This window comes from Etheostoma spectabile, chromosome 12 (assembly GCF_008692095.1).
Source record: "Etheostoma spectabile isolate EspeVRDwgs_2016 chromosome 12, UIUC_Espe_1.0, whole genome shotgun sequence".
Taxonomy (NCBI): domain Eukaryota; kingdom Metazoa; phylum Chordata; class Actinopteri; order Perciformes; family Percidae; genus Etheostoma; species Etheostoma spectabile.
This window is the reverse complement of record NC_045744.1, coordinates 4,168,063-4,195,976: the sequence shown is the minus strand read 5'-3', so window position 1 is coordinate 4,195,976 and position 27,914 is coordinate 4,168,063. Positions and strand designations below refer to the sequence as shown.

Here is a 27,914-nt window from a genome sequence, read left to right as displayed (position 1 = left end):
GGGTGACGTTACACGCCGACGTTGGGTTAGCAGAGGGCGAAACGTAACAGCAAGCAGTTCAATGTCCGTTTTACCGTAATGTGACCAGGATTACGCCGTCTGTTGTTAACGGCAAGCCCCCCCGCCTTTACGCTTACCGCTCTCGGTGCGGTCCCTGTCGGCCCGAACGGTCTGAAAGCCGTCATTGTGGTCATATTTCTCCTTGTTGGAGTTAGTCATGTTGAATTTTTTAAGTTACACCTTAAAAAAAACAAGTACATCTCCCGAGATTTCAGGGATCTTGTGCTTCTGCTCCCAGTTTGGTTTAGATTTTTCATTAAAAATGTGTTAAATGTAACCTGTTGGTTGTGTAATTATTTGTGCGTCGGATTTTAATTAATTTATAATGTTTGCGCACCAATGGATTTTTTTATCCCCCATGACACCTTTTGGGCTCCATAGAAATTGACATCCACACACATCTCTAGAAGTACCTGAACTGTTAGTTCAAACCTGATTACAAAAAAAACAACAACCCTGTTTCCCGTAGTTTTTATATAGATAAGATGAGCGTGTTGGCTTTCTCCACCTGTAAACTCGTCCTTACCTGAGGGATGTGGAAGTGGAGGAAAAGGCCCTGATGAGGAAGCGGGCCTCAGCTCCTGGCTGGTAGGTGCTGGGGATGAGCAGGTAGTATCCAGGCTCCAGCTGACCATGGAGAACCACCTCTCTTTGGTAGGCGTGGCAGTGAGTAGAAGCACAAGGAGGTTTGTTCAACATCCGGCTCAGATTAAAACGCCTTTTCTCCACCTAGTGACGGAAGACAAGTGAGTGACGTGACGCAAAGACACAAACACAAACCTTTTTTGTCCTATAAATGACAGCACAAACCTTCCACATGTGTAGAGCTATAGCCTGGTAGTGCTGGTGTGTTGCGTTGTTGCTCTCGTCGAGTGGCGTTTGTGCGTATTTCTCAGTGTTTCTCCATTTTCTATGCTGCAGCAGGGACACCAGCACCTCTCCCCTCTCACACACTTTGAGCCAAAACTTGGGGTTGCTTCCGTAGCTGCTGCTGTTTCGGCTGCCGCCCGCTGTGTGTCCTCTCATCCACCGGCCGGCCAGCTGGTGGTTGTGTGTCAGCAGAGTTCCTGTCGGAGAAAAGAGCTGTCAGGGTTAAAAAAAAAAAAAAAAAGCGGGGCTCCAAAGACGTCTGTAAGTTTAACCCTCATGTTGTCCTCGGGTCAAATTGACCCGTTTTCCTATATCAATGTTCTTTTTAATTCCCCAAAATAACATGATTGATTCCACCCAACGCTCTTTGGCAAGTACAACTCTCTACTGTCATTAATTTTGGGGTCTTATTCAATTTTATAGCATTTGGAGAGAAAAATCAAAGTGGTTTTGAAAGAGTATTGAGTAAAAGTTGACATATTCCAGTCTGTGATTATCCATCAACATCCATTCCTTTAATTTTAGTCTAAATAATTCCTAATTCCTGCTTTTCTAACTCAAACATTAGGTATTATTTCCTAAAAAATTAGGTTTACTGACCATAAATTCCAAAAATAACTGTAAAACTTACACAGTGTAAGGGACAAAATCGTAAGAAAAAGTTAAAAACATTGATTAAAAAGCGTCAACAAAAGACTACAACACAAGGGTTTAATGCATTTTAAATAGGGAAATTACCAGTATATATGCTCTTTAGGTGACCCTCATCATTGATGGGATAGCCCACTGTGACATCATCAAACTGGGACAGGAAATTTGTCTCATCCAACCAGAACTCGCCCTCGGCCGCCCGGGCTTGTAGGTCCAAAGCAGAAACTGGGTCCACAGATCTCCAACCCACACCACTGCAGACAAAGAGGTAGACTGGGTGAAGGCAGACTGAGGAAGTATCCAAATGTCGGGAATTCCCAGGACTTGCAGACTTGTGGATTGTACAGGTGTGTACATGTGGGTGCCTAAAAGGCTTTGGAAAGATATACAATACAATAAATCAAGTCTGCGAGGTGCTATAGCACACTTTCTCTGGACTTTCTACAGATTTACGGGGAGCCCACCCACCCTGGGTGCAGACTTCCAACTTGAGGTATACAGTTATTTATGTAGTGAGGCTTGATATTGTTGACCATTAAACCATTAAGAAATCTATTCACAACCATTCATAACAACACTTTGAGATACAGTTAAAATGTCAACGCTAGGGGTGCATGGTATATCGACTCAATATCGTTATCGCAATAACAAGTTGCGCAATATTATGTCGAAAGTGTTGCGAAATTGATCATATTTCATTGGCCAGTTAACGTGCCACATGTTAGCGCACGGGTCCAACCCTATGGAGCGTACTATGTGACATGTGTGCATATTTGGACAGAGTGAGAGTGTACACTACCGGTCAAAAGTTTGGGGTCACATACACATTTCCATTCCACTCCATTATAGACAGAAAACCAGCTGATCTGAGTGGGGGGCTGATCTTAAATGCAATATCTACATTGCCAATTACCAGCAACCATTCATCCAATGTTCCAAAGGCACATTCTGTTTACTAATCTGATATCATTTTAAAAAACTAACTGAGAAAACATTAGAGAAGGCTTTTCGCAATTATGTAAGCACGTAATGTAATCTGAAAACTGCTGCCCTGGTTAAAAAAAACAATGTGAAAGTCAGCTGGTATTCTGTCTTTAATGGAGTGCAATGGAGGTCGTTATTTATTCATTCACGTTGCACCAGTCCAATTAGACTGTCAGTTGTGATGTACGAAAACTCGTTTTATTTGTTATTAATCTATTTTGTTGCGTTTTCCCATAACTTTACATAAATTTACATTAGGTTTAAAAAAATATCAAAATTAACATGGATATTGCAATATTCATAATCAATATTGCAAAGACAACAATTTGTCAAAATCGTGCAACACTAGTCAATATATTGGTCATACCCTGAAGACTCATCTCTTAACTATCTCTACTATGACTATGACACACATGAGCAGACACACATGCCTACCTGCCCATCCAGGCCCCACCCCAGCAGCATCTTCCCCAGGGGTTTCTGATCCTGAGCAGCAGTACTTTGCTCCCTGACACTGTCTTCACGTCCAACCACTCCATGACAGTCAGCGCGTGGTACTGACCCAGCTCACTGGCACCTACAACAGTCATTGAGGTCATCAGGTGAGGTGATACATGATCAAAATCACTTGTGTCTGCATGAAAACACTTCTCTCTGACCTCCGGGACTGCTGTGAGTGGAGCAGCTGAGCGCACACTCGTCTTTCACTGGATACAGAAGGTTCAGGTCCAGCCTCCTCCTCCTGACCTGGTCGCTGTCACGTTCTAGTCTCTGCTCCTCCTCGGACTCTCCCAGGCTCCAGCGCTCCGCCACGCCGCCGGTCAAATCCACCAGGGCCTCGGACACCTGCCCTGCCCACAGCCGCTCATATGAGCCGTGAAGCCTAGAGAGGATGGAAGAGGCAGGAATGCATTAGAAGGTTGTGTTATTCATAGTAGAGATATTCCAATATCCTTTTTTCTTCCCGAGTCTAATACCTGGACAGTATCCGCTGATATTGAGTTTAGAATATAGCCTGTATATTTTTTGCATCACTAACCCTGTATGGATGTAATATGATTGCTATCATTGTTGTGCAGCCTGCCGCGGGTTAAACCCTTTGTAAAACAAATGCGTACAGAGAATAAACTGCCATATAATAATATAACTTTTTTATGATCTAGTTTGACAGTCAGTCTTGACGGAAAAAGAACATAAATAAACTACTTTAAAGTAGATTTTCTTCTGGGCTAAATTATGCGGTATCAGATGTGTGCATATATTTGCGTACTCGCCAATATTGATAGCAGCATTTTAGGCAGTATTGGAGGCTTTTCCAATACTGGCACGGAACAACTCTAGTTCATAGTAGATTCAACTGAGAGACAAGACAGGAAATTCTAAAGCTTTCTTACTTGGCATAGGCTTTCTCCAACAGGGCTACCCAAAAGGCAGTGGGGGAGTGGCAACGTGAGAAGCAGAGAGTGGAATTGATACAGGGCAGGCGGTCGTCAATGGTCACTTCTGTCCAGTGTCCCTGCTGCCAAAATCTAAACTGGAAGGAGCCCCTGTACCTGCTGTCCCCCCACTGGGGCTGGTCTGGGGGCAACACCTAGAGAGACAGACTAAATCAACACAGCAGTATAGGAGATACTGGAGATAATATGCTGACGACATGTTTATTCACTGCAACTTTGTCTAACCAATCTATTAAAAAAAAGAAATTGTGAATATTAAATCTAAATGATAATACAGTTGCTCTACCTTGTTCAGTAGATGTTTGCTCTTGAGCAAGAATGCACAGGCACAGAGGAACCAGCAATCTCCCAATAAGCCTTGTTTTGCATGACCCAGGTTAATGTTGTCCGGGAACAGAGCTGGCGACTGGCAGATTTCCTGAAGGTGCGAAAAAAGGCCATGAATTGAGACACGCTGACTTAAAGAAGGCTTCCTGGGATTTGGGTTTAGGGGGGAAAATTGATAAAAAATAAAAAAAAACTTCTCATTATGATGATGATATAAAGCGGCAGTGCTGTAAACTATACGGACAAGCAAATTTCCTGTGTTCTGAAGAAGTTAAAATATCTCTTTTCAGAGCATACTGTACTCCACTGTATACAGCTCATCTATGGTGCAACTACAGTAAAGCAAAGATAAACAAGATAAAGGTGGCATACAATGATGCATTTAGAATTTTGATAAAGCGTCCAAGATGGACCAGGGCTAGTCATCTGAGAGTGACCTGTAATGTTCCCACCTTCCACGCTGTGCTGAGGAAGTTTATGTACAGATTTATATGCCGATTAACTGAGTCAAATAATACAATATTAATTGCTATAATCAATCCTGCACTTAGTAATACCAGATATGCGTCAAAACTCTGGAATCACTGGAACACGCACCTGTGCCTGTTTTAATTATTGGACATTGCAATTTGTAGATTTGTATGTATGTGTCTTCTTTTCTTTTGTGATATTTTTGAGGATCAGTTTGTCTATATGTATTTATGTTTGCGTTTGGTCTGAACCCCTTTTGTAATGTGTTGAGTGTACTTTTTTTTTATTTTTTTTATCTGGACCTTGAGTCTGTAAATAAAGAAAATATTATACAGCGAGTGGTTAAACTGAACGTGGGCAAATAATGTTGATCTCAATAAATATTAGTTACGACATGAATCAGAAGTTGTTACCAATTAGATCCAAGGCCTTTTACAACATTGTTTTGTCACACTATATTTTGGTTGAATTCCAAGATAATAAACAGACTTAAAAAGTTTCATATACAGGTATTTGTTTCTAGGCACTCTTTCATAATCAAATCAACAGATTAGCCTGTGACAGGTGATGCAAGTGTATTGGTCGGAAGCCAAAAGGGAAGAGAAAAAATTATTCTGATCTGAACAACAGCATAAAAACATGCAACCTATGACAAGACACACGCGACGGATTGTCCCATTTCCTCTTGGCACTGGATCTAACCTGCGGCCGTTGCCAGGTGATGTCCGCCTGCAATTTGGCGATGGGCGTGGAGCTGTCGGAGAACAAGGACGTGTCGTCGGAGGGGAAGTCCAGGTCCTCAAACAGAGCCTCGCCTCCACACTCTGCCCCGCCTGCTTCTTTCATGGCTCCGGCTTCTCTTCAACCTGGATGAACCTGCTGTGTCAGTGGGTAATCCTCAGCCAGCTGTGACCATCCTCACGGCCTCCATGTACATCTGTGTTACACCTAAAAGCAAAAGATATACTTTGAGTACATTTGTGGTTTTCATCTGTGACTGTATAGTGTTTGTTTTGGAAATATTTGGTATTATACAGTACGTGTGTAGTGTTATTTTATGACAGAACCCAATAAAATCAAACAATATCAGTTCACCTTCCATCATAAGTCCACAAATAGTAACATAATGGTACATTCTAGCAGAAAGGTACATCTCCACTTCTAAAAATCTTATGATTTTTTTAAAATCTGAACATTAAGCCATATGAAGGACATGTTAAGCTATGAGAAATACATATTGTGCCATCTCAGCCTGTTTTGTGCCTGAAATAAAAGACATTTTGAACAGCATTTCACGCCCTAAAATGTCAGGCCCTGTCACAGACAAATTTCTAAATGAAAGGTTTTCGAATGACTTTCTTTGATACAAATAGCATTTTATTATTCATCTTACTGTATGTCCCTGATTGTATCTGACATGGTTTTGTAACTCCCATAAGAAATATAAGTGACTTTGTGGTTAATTGTAGTGGATGGCAAGCACAGAATAACATCCAGCTACTCATAAGATTGTAAAAAATATTACTTTACATCCCAGATTTTTAAAAATATGCAATAGTAGATATGTACCCCCACCTTCATGTACACATTTACAGCAATTCATTCATGAATAATTTCTTAAATACTCAATTTTTATATCATAATGTGATGTGTGACAGGGCTGACTTTATGGATTTTGTTGATGTTTTTGTGTTTTTTAATTAAGTTTTGGTTGTTCTTATTTGGAATTATTCTTATTATTTTAGTGTTAACGTTATGAGACTATCATGGCCATGTTCAGCCAATATAATACAATATAATAAGATGCTCATTTATTTAAATATGACCAACTACTGATAGTTAAAACCATCCAACCATCCATCTTCGTCCACTTATCCGGCATGCTTAACATTATATTGATATAATGTTACAATAGGTATATTACACCATTGTTTGTATGAAAGTAAAGTGTCTTTTAAGGGGAGCACATAGCTATTAGCCGTAAGCTATTGTGGTTACACGCCTAGCTTAACGCGTGATAATAAGCACAAATTAATATTTTAACCCCCAACCGCAATATCACGAAATATAACGAAAAGCTGTATGAATGTGTCCATAACTAAACGGTCCTGTGACAAACATAGCAGGTAATTATCTCCTTTACATTTCTATATCTTACCATTGTCCTCTTTTTAGCATCTTTCCTCTCGCAGTTAGCTCTTATTCTTCATAACAACACAGCAGCTAACGCTAACTGATAGCTTTAGCTAGCTTGGAATGCCCAGATTTAGCTATAGTTAGCATATCAGTATCGCTTCATCTTATCATAGCGTCACAACTGTTAACGTTACCACAGTCACATCGAGTTTTTTTTATCGTTATGATTAACAATTAAGGCATATCAAACAGGTCAAACAGGCATATCATATTGCCGAGTATTAATACACGTAGATTGTCTTCCGCTTGGACATCCTGCAGTCCATTCAGTGCTGCTGTGCTGCTGAACACGCCCCCCCCCTGCTGGTGATACCGTGAACTACACACGGCATTGGCCACACCATGCACTGTCTATGTATTGAATTAATTATTATATAATTAATATAATATACATCCTATGGTCTAAGTGTTTGATGATGAAAATTACATTATTATAATTATAATTATTACTCGGCAAATTTTGCTTATAGAAGAGTCCTGCAATAAAAATTTTAAATAATAATAATAATAAAAATAATAATAATGATAATAATAATAATAGTAATAATAATAATATTAACCCTTGTTTTGTCTTCTTGTCAAAATTAAACATCAACACTTTTGTTGACGCTTTTTATTATTTATTTTGAACTTTTTCTTAAAGTTTTGTCCCATATTCTACGCTTTTTTGACGTTTAACACTACATAACACTTACTTATTAACTTTAGCTTTACAGTTAAGTTTGGAATTTATAGTCAATAAAGCTCATTTATAGGAAATTATACCTAATGTTTGAGTTAGAAAAGCAGAAATTAGGAATTATTTCGACTAAAATTAAAGGAATGGATGTTGATGGATAATCACAGACTGGAATATGTCAACTTTTACTCAATACTCTTTCAAAAACACTTCAATTCTTTTCTCCAAATGCTATAAAATTGAATAAGACACCCCAAAATTAATGAAAGTAGAGATTTGTACTTGCCAAAAAGCTCTGTGGGGAATCAATCATGTTATTCTGGGGAATTAAAAAGAATATTGATATGGGAAAACGGGTCAATTTGACCCGAGGACAACATGGGGGTTAATAATAAATATTTGTTAAAAGTCAACATATTCATATGTTGGTGACTGCATTAGTTTTAGTTACCTAACAAAGTGGCAACTGAAAATATATATTTACTAAAGTGGTGTACTTGCTTTAAGCTATAGAAAGCTTACTCTACTTCCCCCACCTCCAGTTTTACTTTCTATCTTTCTTTTCTTGTCTTGTCTTCCTATGAGTTTCCATCACTTATCTTTATTTTCTGTACATATTCAAACATTTGTTCTTATATTTTTATTACTATTATTATTTCATGTATATTGTATGTCTATCTATCTATCTATCTATCTATCTATCTTATATATCTATCATCTCATATATATAATATATATATATATATATATTAATATTATATATATATATATATATATCATCTATCTATCTATATACTATCATCTATCTATCTATCCTTGAGCACACTAGGCATACTTCTAATGTGTGTTTACTTCAGCAAGTTTGGCACAGGTATTTAAAAATTGTTATGTGGTATTTTCAATATTTCTAAAAACAATAAAAATTTAAAAAAATTAAAAAACATAAATAAAAAAACATTAGATTATGTTACTTAAATACATAAATAGAGAACAAAGAAACAGCAGAGTATTCAAATAATTATATTTATTAATAATAATATTAAAAATAGTACAATAATATGAGATGCACTGACTGTGCCTACATTATATTAATCTTATGTGTCTTTCAGTTGTTTTCCTCAGGGGATCTCCATACTGCTCAAGGTTTTCTGTTTAAAGAGACAAAAAGAAAAAAAACATAATAATTATTCACATACGATTGTTGCATCTTGACTCAATTTTGATCCTGTTTTTGTTTTTTTTTGCTCAGTACGGAAGAGGATTAGGGCCAAAAATTTGTGAAAAATTGTATGTGAATTCTGACTCTATTCTCAGAATTCTGAGATTAAAGTCAGATTATTAAGTCAGAATTCTGAACTTGTAATCTCAAAAGTTGACTTTTAATCTCAGAATTCTGACTTTAATCTCAGAATTCTGACTTTGATCTCTAAAAATAAAGTCAGCATTCTAAGAACAAAAGTCAGAATTCTGACTTTATTCTCAGAATTTTGACTTTAATCTCGGAATTCTGACTTTAATCTCAGAATTCTGACTTTGATCTCTAAAAATAAAGTCAGAATTCTGACTTTATTTCAAGAATTCTGAGAATAAAGTCAGAACTCACATACAGGTTTCACCAGTGGCCCTAATCCTCTTCCGTAGCTCAGAGCTTGGTATAGAGAAGTGAACTTACTGTGGTACAGACTCCTGTGCAATTCTCACCCACTTTCTGTCAGGATCGGCACAGACAAGCTTGTTTTTTAATGTCTTGAAGCTGTATTAAGACAAGGGAAGACGTTAGGACATTACTGCTAACAGCAGAGCCCATATTTACGTTTATTATGATAGTATGTGCTGATTCACAGATTATGTTTTCTTACATTATTGCCTTGATGTTGCAGTGATGTGTGACCTCTTGGACTCTGTAGTATTTCAGATACTTCACTGGGATTGGATGTTCTTGGTACTGTGTGCAGCAGAAGGGACCTTTAAAGAAGAGACATTACGAACATTTTAGCATAGTAACATGTGTTTCTTCATGTTGTCCTTGGGTCAAATTGACCAGTTTTCCTATATTAATCTTTTTAGTTCCCCAAAATAACATGATTGATTCCACACAACGCTCTTTGGCAAGTACAAATCTCTACTTTCATTAATTTTGGGGTGTCTCATTCAATTTTATAGCATTTTAAAAACAAATTGAAGTGCTTTTGAAATTTTATTGAGTAAAAGTTGACATATTCCAGTCTGTGATTATCCATCAAAATCCATTCCTTTAATTTTAGTCGAAATAATTCCTAATTTCTGCTTTTCTAACTCAAACATAAGGTATAATTTCCTATAAATGAGCTTTATTGAACCCAAATTTCAAAAATAACTAAAACTAAAGTTAATAAGTTAGTGTTACATAGTGTTGAAAACTCAAAAAAAGTGAGTAACAGTGAAAAAAGTGTCAAAAGTGTTGAAAATAGGGACAAAAACGTAAGAAAAAGTTAAAAACATCAATATAAGACGTCAATAAAAGTGTTGATTTTCAATTTTGACGGGAAGACAACACGAGGGTTAAGCGGCCACTTCAATGGGAAAACAGAAACTGAAATACAGGCAACAACAATGTGTTTTCCTACATGGATATAATAATAAAAATGTATCACGTGCAGTATATAACTGCTGAAGTCATACTCACTGCTTTCACCCAGGGCCACCAGCACCACCAGCATAAGGGACACCCACACAGTAAGCCTCGCCATCGTCTCTTCAGCCGGGAATGGGTTTTCAGACCTGGATTCTTAGATGGTATGAACTGATAAAATTTGACTCTGGCAGTGAAGTTTAAATACTCTAATACCAAAGGTAAATGTCCTACCACAGACCTTGGAACCGTAGCTGGAAATACCGGTTCTAATGAAATTGGGTCAAGCGGGAAATATGCGCACAGTGTACTTTTTAACCACAACAGTGGCACAAAACCCCCTCTTCCCTGGGTAAAAAGACAAGTATCTTTTTAAAGATACTGGCATGATGTCAGAATCCGAATCAGAAATACTTTATTTATTTATTTATTGCCAAAGGGCAATTCTGTGTAGTAGTTGAACAAATTGTATAAATATGAATATAAATAAATAAATTTAAGGAGTGTGGATATGTAGGTAAAGGGATCTTATAATACGGTATTATGCTGTTATGCTGACTATAAATAAAAAGGTTGTACATTACAGTAAATGTTGTTCAGTCCTTGAATGCAACACTTTAACCCTTGTGTTGTATTCACATAAAAATCGACACTTTTATTGACGTTTTTTATAGGTTTTTAACTTTTTTGTACCTTTTTTCAAAAAAAATTCAATGTTTGTCACTTTTTTTATGTTTTCAACACTACGTACACTGTTAGACTTTTTACTGTAGATTTGCTGTAAGTTACTGTAACTACGCAATTACAATATCATAACTGAACATGTTTTTACAGTATAATACCCTTACTGTAACTTAGTTTTACAGTAGTATAATACCCTAACTGTACCTTAGTTTTACAGTATGATACCCTTACTGTACCTTAGTTTTACAGTAGTAAAAATACCCTTACTGTACCTTAGTTTTACAGTATGATACCCTTACTGTACCTTAGTTTTACAGTAGTAAAAATACCCTTACTGTACCTTAGTTTTACAGTATGATACCCTTACTGTACCTTAGTTTTACAGTTGTAAAAATACCCTTACAGTACCTTAGTTTTACAGTATGATACCCTTACTGTACCTTAGTTTTACAGTAGTAAAAATACCCTTACTGTACCTTAGTTTTACAGTAGTAAAAATACCCTAACTGTACCTTAGTTTTACAGTAGTAAAAATCCCTTTACTGTAACTTAGTTTTTACAGTAGTAAAAATACCCTTACTGTACCTTAGTTTTACAGTATAATACCCTTACTGTAACTTAGTTTTACAGTAGTATAATACCCTAATTGTACCTTGTTTTACAGTATGATACCCTACTGTACCTTAGTTTTACAGTAGTAAAATACCCTTACTGTACCTTAGTTTTACAGTATGATACCCTTACTGTACCTTGTTTTACAGTTGTAAAAATACCCTTCATGTTCTTAGTTTTACAGTATGATACCCTTACTGTACCTTAGTTTTACAGTAGTAAAAATACCCTTACTGTACCTTAGTTTACAGTAGTAAAAATACCTAACTGTACCTTAGTTTACAGTAGTAAAAATCCCTTTACTGTAACTAGTTTTTACAGTAGTAAAATACCCTTACTGTACCTTAGTTTTACAGTATAATACCCTTACTGTAACTTAGTTTTACAGTAGTATGATACCCTTACTGTACCTTAGTTTTACAGTTTATACCCTTACTGTACCTTAGTTTTACAGTAAAAATACCCTTACTGACCTTAGTTTTACAGTAGTAAAATACCCTTACTGTACCTTAGTTTTACAGTATGATACCCTTACTGTACTTAGTTTTACAGTAGTATAATACACTTACTTTACCTTAGTTTTACAGTAGTATAATACCTTTACTGTACCTTAGTTTTACAGTAGTATAATGTCCTTACTGTACCTCAGTTTTACTGTAAAACTAAGTTATTAACTTTAGTTTTACAGTTATTTTTGGAATTTATGGTCAATAAACCTCATTTATAGGAAATAATACCTAATGTTTGAGTTAGAAAAGCCGAAATTAGGAATTCTTTAGACAAAATTTAAAGGAATGGATGTTGATAGATAATCACAGTGTGGAATATGTCAACTTTTACTCAATACTATTTCAAAACCACTTCAATTTCTTTTTCAAATGCTATAAAATTGAATAAGACACCCCAAAATGAATGAAAGTAGAGATTTGTACTTGCCAAAGAGCGTTGTGTGGAATCAATCATGTTATTTTGGGGAATTAAAAAGAAAATTGACATAGGAAAATGGGTCAATTTGACCCGAGGACAACATAAAGGTTGACACTTTAAAGCTACCTTTAAAATGGCGTCATTTATTTAACTTTATTTAATAAGCAGTGGTGAAATATAACTATGTTCCTCTACTCAGATACTGTACTCCTATACAAATTTGAGGTATTTGTACTTGAATACTTCAATTGTATGCTTCTACTACACTACATTCCAGAGGGAAATATTGATAATATATATACTTTCAGATTTCACACACGAAACATGGGATCAGTCTATGAATCATGATATATTTTCATAAAGTAAACCACCCATGTGGTTAACATTTGCTATAACCATATATTAACACTGACAGGAGCTGTTTTGCACACTTTTGATACTTTTGTAAAAATAGTTCTACTTAATTAACATTTTGAATGAAGTATTTTCATGTTATGGTATTGTAATTTTTTTCTAATTCTTACAGCGATGTTAATAAGGTATGCTCATTGAGACATATTTTTTAAGAGTATGCAATATCGTTTGACAACAACCCCAAACCATACCGCACAACATAACATCCTGCTGACCTTTTTCACGAGGCATTATGAGGCAACATAGAATATGATATTTCATGAAATACATTGCGTCTGCAATTTGGACCGCACACCGTTTTCATTTTAGCTATTATCCTTCCATCAAATTATCATTTATAGGCCTATACTTTTTATATAATTTGTCAATTGTCACTGGTTAATATCACCCATCACCATTGCTTACATACGTGTATAAAATACAATAAAATGCAAATTATGCGTGGTAGGGTTAGCTCCGTTGGTAGAGCAGGTTCGACTCCGACCTGCATGTCATTACCCGTCTCTTTCATCTGTACTGTGGAAACAGGAAAAAAAACTAGGAAAAAAAACTAGAAAAAAAAATAGGAAAAAGCCTAAAAAGCCCCAATAAATAAAATAAAATGCAAATTATGGAACTGGGGTAATGTAGATGCGACCACCAAGCAAAAGTAATGACAAGCAGGTCGGAGTCAAATGAAATAGAACCCAATTTTAACCTTATTTTTCATCACTTATGAAGACGTTATTTTACAGGAGAGAGACATTTTGATATGTCACAGTACATGTACAAAGAAAGATGTCAGAATTCCTTTATGCTGCTTCAGTTTCAGGGTCCTGGTCATGGCTTGGTGGGTCAAATAGAACAGAACTATTGATAATGCCATTAGTAACACTTGCCTTTTCTACTAAGCCAAGTCAAAATGTCTGCTCTGTCAGATCATGAGCAAAGGGGTACATTTTCAGAACAAATATCAAACTGTTTTGGTTTTTTCACACGGTAAATGCAGGCATGTATGTCTGCTGTCCCCACGGGTTTAGAATGGGCTCTGAAAAAGACATATTGAAAGTCCACAACTGAGCTTTTCTTCTCAAACCCCCCCTTCTTCTCCCTGGGAGTAGGTGGCATTTTGTGTCTTGAAAAGACTCGCATTTTTAAAGTCTGTTTTAAAGCGTGACCCCTGAATCATGGTATGATGAGTTGTTGCATTTCAAAGTTCAATGTTGTGGTTTTTTGGTGGAAAGTCTGAGATGCACAATTTTTTCTGACATTAAGGGTTTCATGACCTATTTCAGTGCTCCAAATGCACTTGTTTCCTTTGATGCATGGTTCTTGAGTAAATAGTAAGTGTTCCTCTGACCTAGAAAATAACCTCAACGCAACCTACTTATAGTGGCCCACGTTCAGACAGGGCTCAATAAGGTCTTCAGTGAGTCTTTTTTATTCTTTAAATAGTTTGCTTTGATTAAATATATTCCACCTTTAACTGTAGCAGTGTATGGTGAAACTCACTGACAATGGAGTCACACCTGTGTAACTTCCCATGTTGCACTGGACACTCTGGGAGTGGTGATGGGAAACCTGACACCCATCTTCAGTTCTTTTATTTTTATTCATATACATTAGGTCAACATGCCAAGTAAAATTGAGTTTCTGCTCTATTCATTTTGCCTTTTTTCTACTGTCCAAAACCAAAATTCAATAGCATTATTCCATTTATACTGACAGTAAAATCCAATCCAATTTTTGCGTACTTTTTCAAACCGATATCTGTTAAAAAAATCAACATTTCTTCTGGTTCACATATGGGTGACAGACAATACTGTCTGTGTGTGTGCGTGCATGAGTGCATGTGTGTGTGTGATATCCCCCCCCCCTTACACACACACACACATACACATACATCTTCCCCTTTGTAGCACTGGGGAAAATGAGGGGAGTTTTTCTGAGGTGGTGTCATTTCGTGAGGGTGGAAGTTTCCTGTTCCTGAGAGGACTATAAAAGGTGGCTGTGATCGCCAGCTGGGTCACAGCCTCTCTTACTCCACCCAAAACTACAGCTCAGCTCAGAAGACGACATGGTGTCAATCAAAGCCGCAGTGGTGGGGATCACGCTCCTCACCGTTTGTCTACTGGCCACAAACGCATCTCCAGGTATGGACTCATCCATCTCTGTCGTTTTTTTTAAATTGTGTCTTATTAATTTGCTTTTATTTATTTTTGTCTTTGTTACTTCCATCCACACAAATCTGGTTATGCTAAACACACATCACATTTATTTCATTGTCTAAGTTACTTTGCCAATTTACAGTACATTAATACAAAAAAATATAAGTATTATCAAAGGTAAGCTTCCCAGCAGTATTATATATAAAACGTATATATGACGTAATTACAGTTAGGACTTTGCCAGCTGCAACAGTAAAGTGATTTACACATGAATGCATCGATATTATAAACCAGTAATATAAAATATGTGATTTTGAAATGGCCCATTCGGCATAATGAGTACTTTTACTTCTGGTACTTTGAGTTTATTTCAATGCTAATACTGAAGTAGCAATGAATACCAACTTTTTTTACACTGTGCTAATTTTCCCCAAGAGAATTATCTGAATACTTCTTGTATCAAAATGTCACTTCAGTTTTTTTATTTTTTATTTTTTTTTCAGCATCTAATTATTTTTTCTCTTTTTTCCCAGTGAGATATGGATGCTGTCGAAATTACATGGCAACGAAAATCCCATTTTCTAAAATCAAGGGTTACTCGGTCCAGACCGTCAATGAGATGTGTCCCATCAACGCCATCATGTGAGTATCACTCCGACATCTCAGCCGGAGAACAATGAATACGCAATACATGACCGTATAAATGTTCATTTTGGATTCTTTCCCTTTCATTTTTATAGTTTCCACACAAAGAAGGGTCAAGCATGCACCAATCCTGCTTTACACTGGGTGATGGACTACGTCAACCGCTTAAGGTAGGATAATTAGCAAAGAGAGATTGTGCAACCAATTAATAAAAAGCATCATTCTGCAGGGCTGGAAATGTGGAATGTACTGCATTTACACACGAGCATGGCTAAAATGATAACTGGATCGATTCTCATTGCAGGAGTAAAGCACAAATGGTTCACATCAAGACCTCACAAGCGCTGGAATGAAGCGATTCTGCTTTTTGAAGACAGTTTTCCTGCACGTTATCTGCTCCGATAACGCTTCGGTGAACTCCTGTTTGCCGATTTAAGAAGAAAAAAGCAGCGACATGCAGGCATCAGCTCAGTTTTAAGAGCCTCGTATCACGTTTTATATTCTTGGATTTTATAAAATGTTGTATTTGTACATGTTGTAAGATAGAATCATTAAAGTTTTGTTGAAAAAGGATACGTTGTGACAGTTCTGTGAATGAAAACACACATCTCTGTGTATTGCGTAACCCAGAACTGAAATGACCACACGTGTAATCTTCCAGCTTCTCTCTTAACTCACTGGTTTGTTTTGTTCCGGTGAGAAATTCCAGCTCTGGAGTTTTTGTTTTGTGCGGTGAAAGTTGTGTGACATCAGCATGAGGAAGTCGTAAAAGTTCTCTATTCATAGCCCGTAGAACAGGTATATCCATGTTGACACAAATGCTGACATCAGCTGTAATAGTGTAATAAATATAAATCATACGGGTGGGGGGAAAAAAAGCAATGCAGCATAGCGTTGCGATATTTTCAGTGGCAATACTGCAATAATACACATGGATCTTTTATCATATTATATATTAGATATGTGGTGGTCGGTTTTTCTGCTTGACAATCCCATTTTGCAGCAAAAAAATTGAAGGGATATGAACAAACAGAGTATCTTTTTAGGTAAAACACATGTTGACTAAGTGTCCTTTTGGGGACGTCATTTAAAATTGGGAAAAACTAGAAAAGGTTATAAATTGCAATATATTGCAGAATATTGAAAAATGTTTAAAATTGCAATAATATCGTATCCCTGCATAAGTATCAGGATGATATCGACGTCTGGTAATTCCCCCCCCATAGGTCATGGTGTGCATCTGGCAATGCGAGCCTATAAACAGTGGGTCCTTTAACCAAGGAACTATCGTTTCTTAGAGAACAATTTAATGTACGTATGTTTTAAATACCTTTAAAAGGCCAGACATCCTTGACTTATTGAAACAAGATTATTGTCTAAAACCCCACCTTTTGTTCAAAAGGGGAAAGGCTCGCTATTACAATGTCACATAGAAAGTCAACTCTGTATCTGCTCGTTACCACGCATCCTTAAAGTGACACTATCTCACTTTACAGAGGGCAGAACTTTCAAAAGTATTCCTAGGTTAAATTTATCCAAGCGCCAAAGCTATTAATTCAGGGAAAATGAACCTGGGGATTTTTTTTTTTTTTTTTAAACAATGACATATAACCTACATACACTTGATTTCCTTTCCTCTCATCTCTGTGTGTGTAGCTGTGAAATACAGCAGTGAGCTCGAGAGCCAGTTTTTACAAAGTGTGTTATTGGTAGTTAAGAGGTGATCCACATGTGATGTTTGAGTCCAAAAAGTCAAAAGAGCATTGTAAATCCAGGATGAGTTCAAATCAGGATTAAGTTATGCGGGGAAAAATAATAAGGAACTGTAAACTATTTGTTATTTCCATATTACAGAGCACATGATTTGCTTGTACATGAAGTTGCGTGAAAATCAACACTTTTGTCGACGCTCTCTAATTTTTAAATTTGAATTTTTTAACTTTTTCTCACGTTTTTGTCCCTTTTTTCAATGTTTGCCACTGTTTTGACGTTTAACACTACGTAACACTAACTTATTAACCTTAGTTTTACAGTCATTTTTGGATTTTATGGTCAGTAAACCTCATTTTTAGGAAATTGTACCTCATGTTTGAGTTAGAAAAGCAGAAATTAGGAATTATTTAGACTTATATTAAAGGTATGGATGTTCTTATTATATCCATATAGGAAAACACATTGTTGTTGCCTGTATTTCAGTTTCTGTTTTCCCATTGAAGTGACCCCTTAACCCTCGTGTTGTCTTCCTGTCAAAATTGAAAATCAACACTTTTGTTAACGTCTTGTATCACATTTCTGTCCCTTTTATTAACATTTTTGACACTTTTTTCACTTGTTGTCACTTTTTTTGAATTTTCAACACTACGTAACACTAACTTATTAACTTTAGTTTGAGTTATTTTTGAAATTTAGGTTCAGTAAAGCTCATTTATAGGAAATTATACCTAATGTTTGAGTTAGAAAAGCAGAAATTAGGAATTATTTAGACTTAAATTAAAGGAATGGATTTTGATGGATAATCACAGACTGGAATATGTCAACTTTTACTCAATATCATTTCAAAACCACTTCCATTTTTTTCTCAAATGCTATAAAATTGAATTAGCCGCCCCAAAATGAATGAAAGTAGAGGTGTGTACTTGCCAAAGAGCGTTGTGAGGAATCAATCATGTTATTTTGGGGAATTAGAAAGAACATTGATATAGGAAAACGGGTCAATTTGACCCGAGGACAACATGAGGGTTAAACACTAGATGGCGATAGTATCACTTCAAAGTGCTGTGAAATGATATTTCAGCAACTATTTTCTGCTGTTTCAGTGCTCTTTGTGAGTTTGAATATTTTTTCACACAACGATGTGGATTTATTGCTGCATTTACGTGCTAATTCCTTCCCTTTCAACATACAGGAGAAGAAGACATACTGTAATGATACATTACATTTCCAATTCCGCTATTATACATTACACCAGGGGTGTCAAACTCCACTTCACCAAGGGCCACGTTGCAAAAATGAGAATCACATCCTTGTCCAGATGTAAAGTGCAGTCTTGCTTTTATTTAGGAGAAAATTGTATGTGTTATGAAGTCTTTCCAAAGTGAGGTCGACATAAAATCCTAAAAAAGTCAGAAAAAAAATTCCAGAGTGATCATAAAAACCATAAACCTAGAAAGCAAAAAAAAGTGGAAAAAAATTAACAAAAAGTGACAAAAAACTCGGTGGGCCAAAATGTATTGTAACCCTAAATTGCTATGTGGGCTGGATCAAAATATGCGAGGGGCCGAATTTGGCCCTTGGGCCTTGAGTTTGACACAGGTGCATTACACGCACATGCGCAAACAGGACCTTATACAGGCAATAATGGTGAGATGTCCATGCCCAGGTCTTGAATCAGCGACCCCCATGCCAAGTCCTTATGGACTGAACTACCGCTACCCCCCCAACATCTCAACATTTGCACAACGGGGCTCATCATGGGCGGGTTCCAGGTCTTCAAAGTCCTGTGAAATGATGTTTCAGCAACACTTTTATTATTAGTTTTGCTGTTTCAGAGCTTTTTGTTGAGTGAAAATATTTGATCGCACAATGTTGTGGACTTTTAGCTGCATCGACATCTTTCTTTTCTTCTCCTTTAACATAAAAGAAAAAGAAGACGTACTTCAAATTAAAATGTTACACTCTGTTATTACACATATGTGTAAATGGGGTGGGAGTAGCTCAGTTGTTAGGAGTTGGGTTGGGTCGCTGGTTCAAGTCCCCACACGGACCACGGAGGTGCCGGTTCACCTCCTGGGCACTGCCAAGGTGCTCTTGAGCATGGCACTGAGCCCCCAACTGGTTGGGGCGCCTTTCCACGGGCAGCCACCCCCCCCCCATTCTGACATCTCTCCATTTAGTGCATGTATAGGTACTTAGCGTGCGTGTGTAATTCAGACCTGTGTGGAATGTGTGAATGAATGTGTGCAATAACAACAGAGTGCAAATTGTGATTTCCCCTTGTATAAAGAATATATATTAAAAAAAGTATATATATAAAGGATATATTAAAAAATATATATAAAAAGGATACGTTATTATTGTTATTACTTACATTGGTGCCATGCTCAAGGGCACCTCAGGACGTGAAGTTGCACCTCTCCAACTACCAGTTCAAACCGGGACGTAGGCCGGTCCCCCCCCCCCCCCCCCCCCCCCCCCCCCCCCCCCCCCCCCCCCCCAACATCTCAACTTCTGCACAATGTGCGGGTAGCAGGTCTTTGGAATGTCATTTTCTGTAATTAAACTGTTAAAAAAGTATACTTTTATCACGGATGTGCTTCCCGTCCAATCCCCTGGCCATGAGCTGTTGGCAAACACCAAGAAAGCCGTGAAACAAATGAACAAATGAGCAAATGTTTTCTCCTGTCGCATGAGTCCATCCCACGTGACGGTCTGAAGCCACGCTCGCAGTTACCATTACATCACATCCACTGTTCTGCACCACTGTACGGACTGAGTGCTTTTCTATGAATAATACAGAGAGAGACTGGGGAGTGGGGGGGGGGGAATGGGCACGAGTTACTAAATGACAGAGGTTATACGAGTCATATGTAGATATACACTGTAAATAATCACATTGCACACAATTGCATGGATTCGGATTCAACTTTAATAAATGGGTGAATGAATTTGCCCACTTTCCCAAACCCATTCCTACATATATCTCAACCGTGTGTTAACATTCCATGAATTACAGAGATAGAGAGTTGTTACAGATGGGTACGGCGTGGCCGGTTTCACACTGTCTGCAGGAAGACAAGGTTAGAGACTTGCGGAAGGAAAAAAATAACACATTGCACTCCGAGCTCAGCGGACAGGTCTTCTATCACAACATACGTCACACACACACACACATAATGAGACCTCCACAGTCAAAGAGGTGAAAACAATCTCCTTTCTGCACTCAAAAAACAATTGCCTACATCCTTAGGAAGAATATTAGAATGCACATACTGAAAACTAGATAACATGTTTACTGGTGCTCTAATCTTTCCACCTTTCCCCCCCCCCCCATTGTCCTCCCTTTCTTTGTCACTCGCTCATTCTTGCCAGCACAGTTAACACAGAGTTAACAGAGCTTAGTGTATAATTAGACAAACAAAAAAGAGAGAGGGATGAAGGAGAAGAGACTCCAAATGATTACACATTCACTCCGCTTCCTTCCCCCTTGCTGCACACATAACCACCAATTAGAGGAGAGGAGGACGAGGACAAGCAAGCCGCCAGAAGTCTATTTATGTCTCTATCTCTCTCTCTCTTCCCCCTGAAGACTATGCAGCGCCAGGGAGGGAGGAAGAGGGGAGAAAATAGAAGTGAAAAACAAGAAGTAATATAAATGAAAGAAATCAAAGCGTTTTCGCATCCGGTCGGCTGACTGGCTGAGACGCGAAGTCGGGCAGATCTGGGCCACAGTTGCACTCATTGTTCAGTGAGCTTTTCTACACAGTCCAACCCAGCGACAGCAATGAATGTTGATTGTGACCTTTGGTCTTTGGGTACAGTGGAAACAGAGTGTCACTTTTTGTCCATGTCTTCGTCTCTCGGGTTTTTGCACGCGCCTACAAGGACTTTTGGACGTCGTCGGAGCCGGCCTCGGGGCACAGTCAACGGTCGATGGTTTTCATGTGATCCATACCAAAACTCACCGACAGCGTTGAATGTTCACCGAGGCGAGCGGGGTGGGGGAGAGGGGGTGGGGGTTTGTGACCCGAGCTGACAAGACGAGGCAGGGCGTAGAGGAGGGAGGACGGACAGAGCAAAGGGGGACAGGGACAGAGGCGAGGACTTCACTCCAACCCCCGGAGGACAGGTCGCACAGCAAAGGGACATAACGACACAGGACAGTGGCAGAATGAGTCCACTGTCCACAGGACAAGCATGGTTCTGTTTTTTTTTGTTTTTTTCATTCATTCTTTTCAGAGGTTCTGCTTTATTGCCTTACCACCGTTAATCAGAGGAGCTTGAAAGTCTTTCATCTTCACGTCAAAATTGGTCTTCACGGCATCTGAAACACAGATGATGAGGAAGCCATTAGTTTTGACGTTTTGCCTTGTTCATTTCCTTTTGCGGTGTTTAGGCATGCAGCTAATTCTGGTGTCCATTGCACAGGTTTTCAGATATCAATTTCTGAGATTTCCGCTAGAAGTGAACAGAACAGAATTGAGAAATGACATTAAAAATACTCAACAGCCACCTGTCTTTTTTTTCCAGAGACAAAGTACTACTCTAAATCAGTAAAGGGGGGTGGGACTCACCAGACGTCTCCCAATACGATATCGTCACGATACTTACGCCACGATACGATATTATTGCGATTTTAAACATAATGGCACTATTCTGAAATATATTGCAATTTATAACCTTTTTTCCAACTTCCGATTTTTCCCAATTTCAAATGACGTCCCCAAAAGGAAACTTTGTCAACACCTGTTTTATCTAAAAACATACATTTCTCATTGTTCATATCACTTCAATTTTATTGCTGCAAAATGGGATTGTCAAACAGACAAACTGACCAACACATATTTAATAAAAGATCCATACTTGCGGACTGTGTATCGATACAGTATTGCCACTGAAAATATCGGTATTTCCCCCCCACAACCCTATAATCAGAGTCCCTTAGCTAAAAGAGAGTCCCACATAAAACCTATAACCATACAACCATATGGCTACAAGTGCTGCCTTTCTTATACTAGGCTTGCCTTCAATGTGTAAATAAAATGTTTTTTTTTCCACAAATAGGCCCATTTAGCTTTGCTATCAAAATACTACATTCATGTTAATGTAGTAATACACTATATGTTAATTATTTTTTTAACATGCCTCTGTTATGTTCTGAGGACCCCTGTTGAGTTTCTCTGCTCTTAATAATCAACAAAACAGTTTTTAGAGGTATTTAAAAATGTCATAGAGAAGAGCAAAGAGCTACACATTCCAAATCTCCACTCTTTGGAGACGAAGGAATTATGAATATTTGCATACAGTATCCAGATACCGCTGAGATTAAATGAGAACATGCGTGTAATTGGAGTGAACTGACCCTTTAAACCAATATCTAAATGTTTCAAATAAAACAAAATGAATGCACTTTTGCATCGTAAAGAATAACAACTGTGGTTTGACATGGCTCGGACCAATATTAGAGAAATATCTTCAAGCCTGACACGGTTATTGTGGACATCTAGTCGGGAGAACAATGCCGCGATGTCCTACTGTGCAGCCGAGCTTTTCAGGGCCGAGCCATCGCCCCGCCACCGGCTGAGAGCTCCCATTGTCAGAGGCAGGGCACGGCTGGGAAACAACTAGCGACAGTGTCCCTGCGCTCCTGCGCAGACCCGGGGGGGGGGCTGACGTCAGGATGGTAAACGTTGATCTATGGTCATTCGCCGCTCTGTTTCATCGGCTTAGGCTTTGCTGATGTCATCGAGCGAGAGGCTAGACCCGCATCCATTACTCTGCTGAGGGAGGCAGACGTCAGGCTAGCATGATCACACCGGCTACAATGAATGAGTAATGCGTCACGTTACGGCAGCTATAATTCAGAAACTCATTAAATAGACAGTTTGCTGTTTGTCTGGGTCTTTGAATTAATGCCCCCTGCATTCTTACAAGGCGTGCCTTGCTTCATGAACATAACAAAATGTGCAAACTAATATGGATGGTTACAGAAAAAGACATGTGTAGTCACATACAGTCCTATTATGTAGTATCAAATTTACAACCACTCAGTAAATAACATATAAACTAGTTTTTAGACCTCTTTCCTTTCTTTTGGCTTTGCTACTGTTGTCTGAACGGCAGCATGTGAACTGGAAGTCTATCTTCTCTCAGGCTGAAGCAGCTCTGATAAGAGACTTAATTCATAAGCCATATTACATCTTCCCTACTCTATCACAGTGTCACACACACACACAATGAGACCTAAAAACGAAAAAATAGGTGGAGGGTCAAAGGAGAGGAGAAAAGGGGGGCTTTGCCATGGCAACTCCAGTGTCAGCCAGCCATTTCTTCTTAATCCCCCCCCCTCCCACCCCGTAGACCCCTCTCTCTACAGCTGAATATTTCTTTTGTGTGTATATATATATATATATATGTGTGTGTGTGTGTGTGTGTGTGAGAGAGGGATCACAAAGGGGGAAGGGATTGGGGTTAAAGGGGGAGAGATCATAGCTAACCCAGCTTAAATCGGGAGGGGGGGGGGGGGGGGGGGGGGGGGGCAAGCTACAGGCCTCAACAGAGTCTCAACATTACACCGGGGGTACAGACCAAAGATCAAATCACACACAGACACACACAAACACACATTTAAACAGTACATTGACGGCGGGGGGGAATCTTTTGAAATGGCAGATAATTACATCATGTGGCAAACAGCCGGGCCTCCACGAAGCCTATCACCAGCAACTCTGCACTTTATTTTCTGCTAGGAAAGTCTCGTGGACTCACTCTGGCCCGAGCAGGCCAGTCTCCATTACTGACAAAAGTGGTTTTAGAGCAGTGGGTGTGGAGAGGCATCAGCTTCTAGACAAAATTAAAAGGTCTGTATTTGATCCCGACAACAAAAATTCCCCCATCTTCGGAGCTCCTCCACAGCTGCACCCAGACATGCTTTCATTTCGAACTAAAAGAGAGCAATGTCTCCTTCCTCTGCTGTAAGCCGATTTAGTGTGCAGGATAAAAATTCAAGGAGCTTTATAGTCATCTTTCTGCGATGCCTCGCTCTCCACCGAGGAAGAGGACAAAAGAATGTGACACGTGGTGAATATTCAGTAATAGAGGAGGCCATGGATTTTATGAGGCCATTTTAATGATGATGTGCAGTATACCTCATAGAAAAATGATCTTCATCGCAGAGCATCAGGAGGCACCAATGAACACCTACAGATAGAAGACAAAAATTAGATAAACAGTTAAAGGCAATCCGATTGGCTTTTTCACTGGAAAGTTTACTAAAGACAATTTTTGTCCAGCGCGTACTCCGGAAATCCCAAAAGGCGCCTCCCCCCCCCAGGGCTGAGCGGTGGAAGCGGGTGGAGGAAGTGCCAGTGGTGTGTCTCTGGGGTGGTCTGACGTGGGCCGTGGGCGAGACTTTAATGTAGCTGCATGTCCACTCCAGTGTGTACTGTACAGTACATTCACCCGTAATGACTACCAGACCTGCAGTCTGCCTGTAAGGGCCTCACACGCCACTCCATGCCTACACATGCATACTTTAATGGCGGCCTTTAGACTTTATTTGAAGGGTGCTGTGGTGTGCACAAAAACAAAAAATGAACCCGGATTTTTTCATAAAGGAGGAATGACATCGCTCTAAGGAGCTACAATGCCCTCGGCCTAATATTTGACCCTGGTTAGTTTATTATATAAAGTGCCCATTTAACTCTATTCATACTTTGGGTAATTACAGCTTTTTTGTGGTTCTATATGCTTGAAAAAGCATATATAGATCCGGGCTTGCCAAACATCTGGTTGGGGCACTGTATTCTGTACTGTCTGAATGTTTGCATATTTTTATTTATTCATGTTTTTATTGCACTGTGACTGATGACAAACCCCTTTTGGTTTCTTCTGCGTATGCAAGCACTCTGTGAAATGACAAATATAGTGATGAAAGTGACGTAAGCTGCGGGCATTATACTGGAGAAATTCATATAATAATTTAGAATTTGTACTGGTTATTGATCCCCAGTGGGGAAATTTATATCGCCAGGCGATCGCGACCGATTAGAAGGTCTGTGAACTAGCGACACCTGAAGCGAACCCTACATGACGCACATTATGAAACATGCCAATCTAGTCTATTAAAGAGCAAAGAGCGCATTGTAACACAAGGTGCAGAGTCTGTTCAACAAGTGCAAAGACGTAAACCCCCAAAAAAACAAAAGGCACAGAGTTGTGTAGTGCCTTGGGACTGATTGGCATAGTGGGGTCATTGGGGGACCCTTGGCCTTTTTAACCCCGAGGAATGTTGTCATGCTGGTGCGTGTATTGTTCCAGCCTCCCCGAGGAGCCCCAGCAGTGTATCAGATGAATGTGAACGCTAAGCGCTCCTCCTATCCCCCCCCCCCACACACACTCCAAAAAAAAAAAAAACTCCTTTTTTCTTCCACTAATCCTTTCTTTTCTGCTCTTCATCCTCGGACTTCAACATACAAAAGGTAACAGGTCTAGAAGTGGGGCCGTTGTTCTCGGTCTACTAACATGGGGGCCGGGCTGACTCTCTGACCTGAGCGACCAATAGAGACGCAGTAAAAATGCATCTAAGAAGAAACATCAAAAAACAACAAACTTCTTTGCTCTATCGCTCATCAAAAAAAACACCACAGTTTCTATTGGGTTGACGGTCCAGATCTAAGAGATGGGAGTCTCTTCAGGCGCTCTGGGGGTTCCGGCTCTGGAGGAAGTCCCCAGCAGTAGAAGGAGACTGACTGGATGAGCGAGCCAGACAGACAAATACTGGCCAGGTATGTCCTTTATATCCACCTAGGGCTGGTCAGAGGAAATGGAGGACTTTATGATGTCATAAAAAAGTGCCAGTAGAGAAGTGCCTGAGAACAGGTTGTCTCTAGAGCTGGAACCATAAAAGACTCCTGCCGCTTCCGCTCCCCCCCCCCCCCCCCCCCCCCCCCCCCCCCCCCCCCCTGACTACCACAAGAGATGATAACACTAGACTGTGCTCATAATTCAACTCTTCTGTAATATAGTGCAATATAATAACGTGGGAAAGTATTGTGAACGACTACAATACAAATGTGTCATTGAATAATACATTACTGATAAAACTAGAAATGGAGAGTGTGCCTAACAAATTTTTCTCAAGTACTTATGAATGAATAGATATTTGACTTACTAGCACTTTCATTTCAATATTTTCCTCATGTGGTGCTTCATTATACTTGTACTTGAACACATTTCAGCTGCATAGATGACTTTTTTTTACATTTTTTAAAAGGATTTCTACTTGTCCTTGACACGTTTCTGCTGAATATATTTTCAGATTTTTGAAAAAAAGTGAGACAGTATCACTTTACGCTGACAAAATCCTCGGCTTATCCCGAATCCCTGGAATCATTTACATCATTGAGCGTTCTTTTATGCTTCTCGCACTCACTTCCAAAGCCTCCCCTATACAGTTTAAAACCACCAAAACAAACCTTAATAGAGGAAACATCTTCAACAAGAGAAGTGCCATCTGTCGCCTCGAACTAAGCAGGTGGGAGGAAGAGAAAGCCTAAAAAACCTTCTATGTAGACATAAAGGATACCCATTCCTCTTTGCACGCACACACTTTACACTACAAAAATATAGAGCCACACTCACAGTCTCAGTGCTTGTTAACATAAAATAAAGGAAGAGAGAAGGTGGTTATTTGCTCTACCACCTCACTAAGGAGGTTTCCCATTGTAAAAAACGAGTGGCTGCACAGCCCTGTTTCCTTTCATCACTCTCCTTGAGGCACGCTGCCTTTGTCTCACGGAGGATAGAACAAGCGGCCTCCCGGCCACGCTACACCGGTCAAATACCTGGGAACTACCACCGGCCTGGTGGGAAAAACAACAAAAGGAGGAGGAGGAGGAGGAGGAAACACAGAAAGAGAGAAAAGGGCGGTGGATAAGGTGCGAGCGTTAGTACGACGAGACAGACCAGCGGAGAAAAAAAAGTCCCAGTTAAATAAAAACCTGTTATTAAATCTCGAAAGGAAGGAGGAAGAACTATGAACACCTGGTACCAAACTACACTACAGGAAAAAAATGTCATGTATGATTTTAAAAGCTGAAATCAGGACCACCTGTTTGTACTTTTCTTTCCTCTTTCTTCCTTAGTAAAAAGGTAGCAACTGTGTGTGTGCAATTAAGGCCTCTGAGGTTAAAGAAGGCAGACCTAACGGGATTCTTTTCTTCCTTTTGCCTCCTTCCAACTCTGCATTTCCATGCCAGCTCAGCAGTGTGAAGGAAGTTCCTGTATACGAGGCACCGTATAGGGGTGAAGGGAGTTTAAGTCCTCCCCAAACCCGACCGCAAGCCGGTTGAATGTAAAGCTTTACGTTCCAGTCCATACGGCCCGCCTCGGCAACCAGACCTCGCTGTCACACCTCATAAAGCAAAGCTCAAGCAGCGGGTTGTGTTTAAAGCCGGGGGTGG

General features: G+C 39.1%; 3 protein-coding genes and 1 long non-coding RNA gene across 6 annotated transcripts in view; 1 reads left to right on the top strand and 3 right to left on the bottom strand.

Moving 5' to 3' along the window:
* Positions 1–7,305, bottom strand: part of capn10 (calpain 10) — a 10,970-nt gene extending 3,665 nt beyond the window's left edge. Inside the window, exons 1-9 of one of the 2 annotated variants that reach the window (XM_032531492.1) lie at positions 6,979–7,305; positions 5,523–5,768; positions 4,309–4,440; positions 3,960–4,156; positions 3,225–3,448; positions 3,001–3,142; positions 1,669–1,835; positions 871–1,127; positions 587–789 (exon numbers count right to left, since the gene is read on the bottom strand). In XM_032531492.1, the coding sequence (XP_032387383.1) occupies positions 587–789; positions 871–1,127; positions 1,669–1,835; positions 3,001–3,142; positions 3,225–3,448; positions 3,960–4,156; positions 4,309–4,440; positions 5,523–5,666 (1,466 nt within the window). In that variant the 5' untranslated portion in view covers positions 5,667–5,768; positions 6,979–7,305. The remainder of the gene's footprint in view (positions 1–586; positions 790–870; positions 1,128–1,668; positions 1,836–3,000; positions 3,143–3,224; positions 3,449–3,959; positions 4,157–4,308; positions 4,441–5,522; positions 5,769–6,978) is intronic. The other variant, XM_032531491.1, reaches the window with a different exon arrangement.
* Positions 7,306–8,771: 1,466 nt separating this feature from the next.
* On the bottom strand, positions 8,772–10,579 carry ccl20a.4 (chemokine (C-C motif) ligand 20a, duplicate 4). Its single transcript, XM_032532064.1, has 4 exons — positions 10,361–10,579; positions 9,555–9,660; positions 9,368–9,448; positions 8,772–8,843 (listed from the first exon to the last, which is right to left on the bottom strand). The coding sequence occupies exons 1-4, from the start codon at positions 10,422–10,424 to the stop codon at positions 8,834–8,836; spliced, it is 261 nt and encodes an 86-aa protein (XP_032387955.1). The 5' UTR covers positions 10,425–10,579; the 3' UTR covers positions 8,772–8,833.
* A 4,317-nt stretch (positions 10,580–14,896) lies between these two features.
* On the top strand, positions 14,897–16,299 carry ccl20a.3 (chemokine (C-C motif) ligand 20a, duplicate 3). 2 transcript variants are annotated; one of them, XM_032532063.1, is made up of 4 exons: positions 14,897–15,075; positions 15,624–15,732; positions 15,831–15,905; positions 16,040–16,299. In XM_032532063.1, the coding sequence occupies exons 1-4, from the start codon at positions 15,000–15,002 to the stop codon at positions 16,086–16,088; spliced, it is 309 nt and encodes a 102-aa protein (XP_032387954.1). In that variant the 5' UTR covers positions 14,897–14,999; the 3' UTR covers positions 16,089–16,299. The 2 variants fall into 2 exon arrangements, with proteins under 2 accessions (XP_032387954.1, XP_032387953.1); XM_032532062.1 differs by having other exon boundaries at positions 14,933–15,075; positions 15,621–15,732.
* Positions 16,300–20,779: 4,480 nt separating this feature from the next.
* Positions 20,780–27,914, bottom strand: part of LOC116699466 (uncharacterized) — a 10,853-nt gene continuing 3,718 nt past the window's right edge. Inside the window, exons 2-3 of the long non-coding RNA XR_004334434.1 lie at positions 24,600–24,651; positions 20,780–21,775 (exon numbers count right to left, since the gene is read on the bottom strand). This is a non-coding gene — a long non-coding RNA (uncharacterized LOC116699466). The remainder of the gene's footprint in view (positions 21,776–24,599; positions 24,652–27,914) is intronic.

Bases quoted from the DNA above. Each gene is read 5' to 3' on its own strand.
- ccl20a.3 (XM_032532062.1), top strand. From the start codon at position 15,000: ATGGTGTCAATCAAAGCCGCAGTGGTGGGGATCACGCTCCTCACCGTT. The intron at 15,076-15,620 runs GTATGGACTCAT...TCTCTTTTTTCC, and splicing joins GGCCACAAACGCATCTCCAG to CAGTGAGATATGGATGCTGT. The intron at 15,733-15,830 runs GTGAGTATCACT...TCATTTTTATAG, and splicing joins TGTCCCATCAACGCCATCAT to TTTCCACACAAAGAAGGGTC.
- ccl20a.4 (XM_032532064.1), bottom strand. From the start codon at position 10,424: ATGGCGAGGCTTACTGTGTGGGTGTCCCTTATGCTGGTGGTGCTGGTG. The intron at 9,661-10,360 runs GTGAGTATGACT...TCTTCTTTAAAG, and splicing joins GGTGGCCCTGGGTGAAAGCA to GTCCCTTCTGCTGCACACAG. The intron at 9,449-9,554 runs GTAAGAAAACAT...GTCTTAATACAG, and splicing joins TGCAACATCAAGGCAATAAT to CTTCAAGACATTAAAAAACA.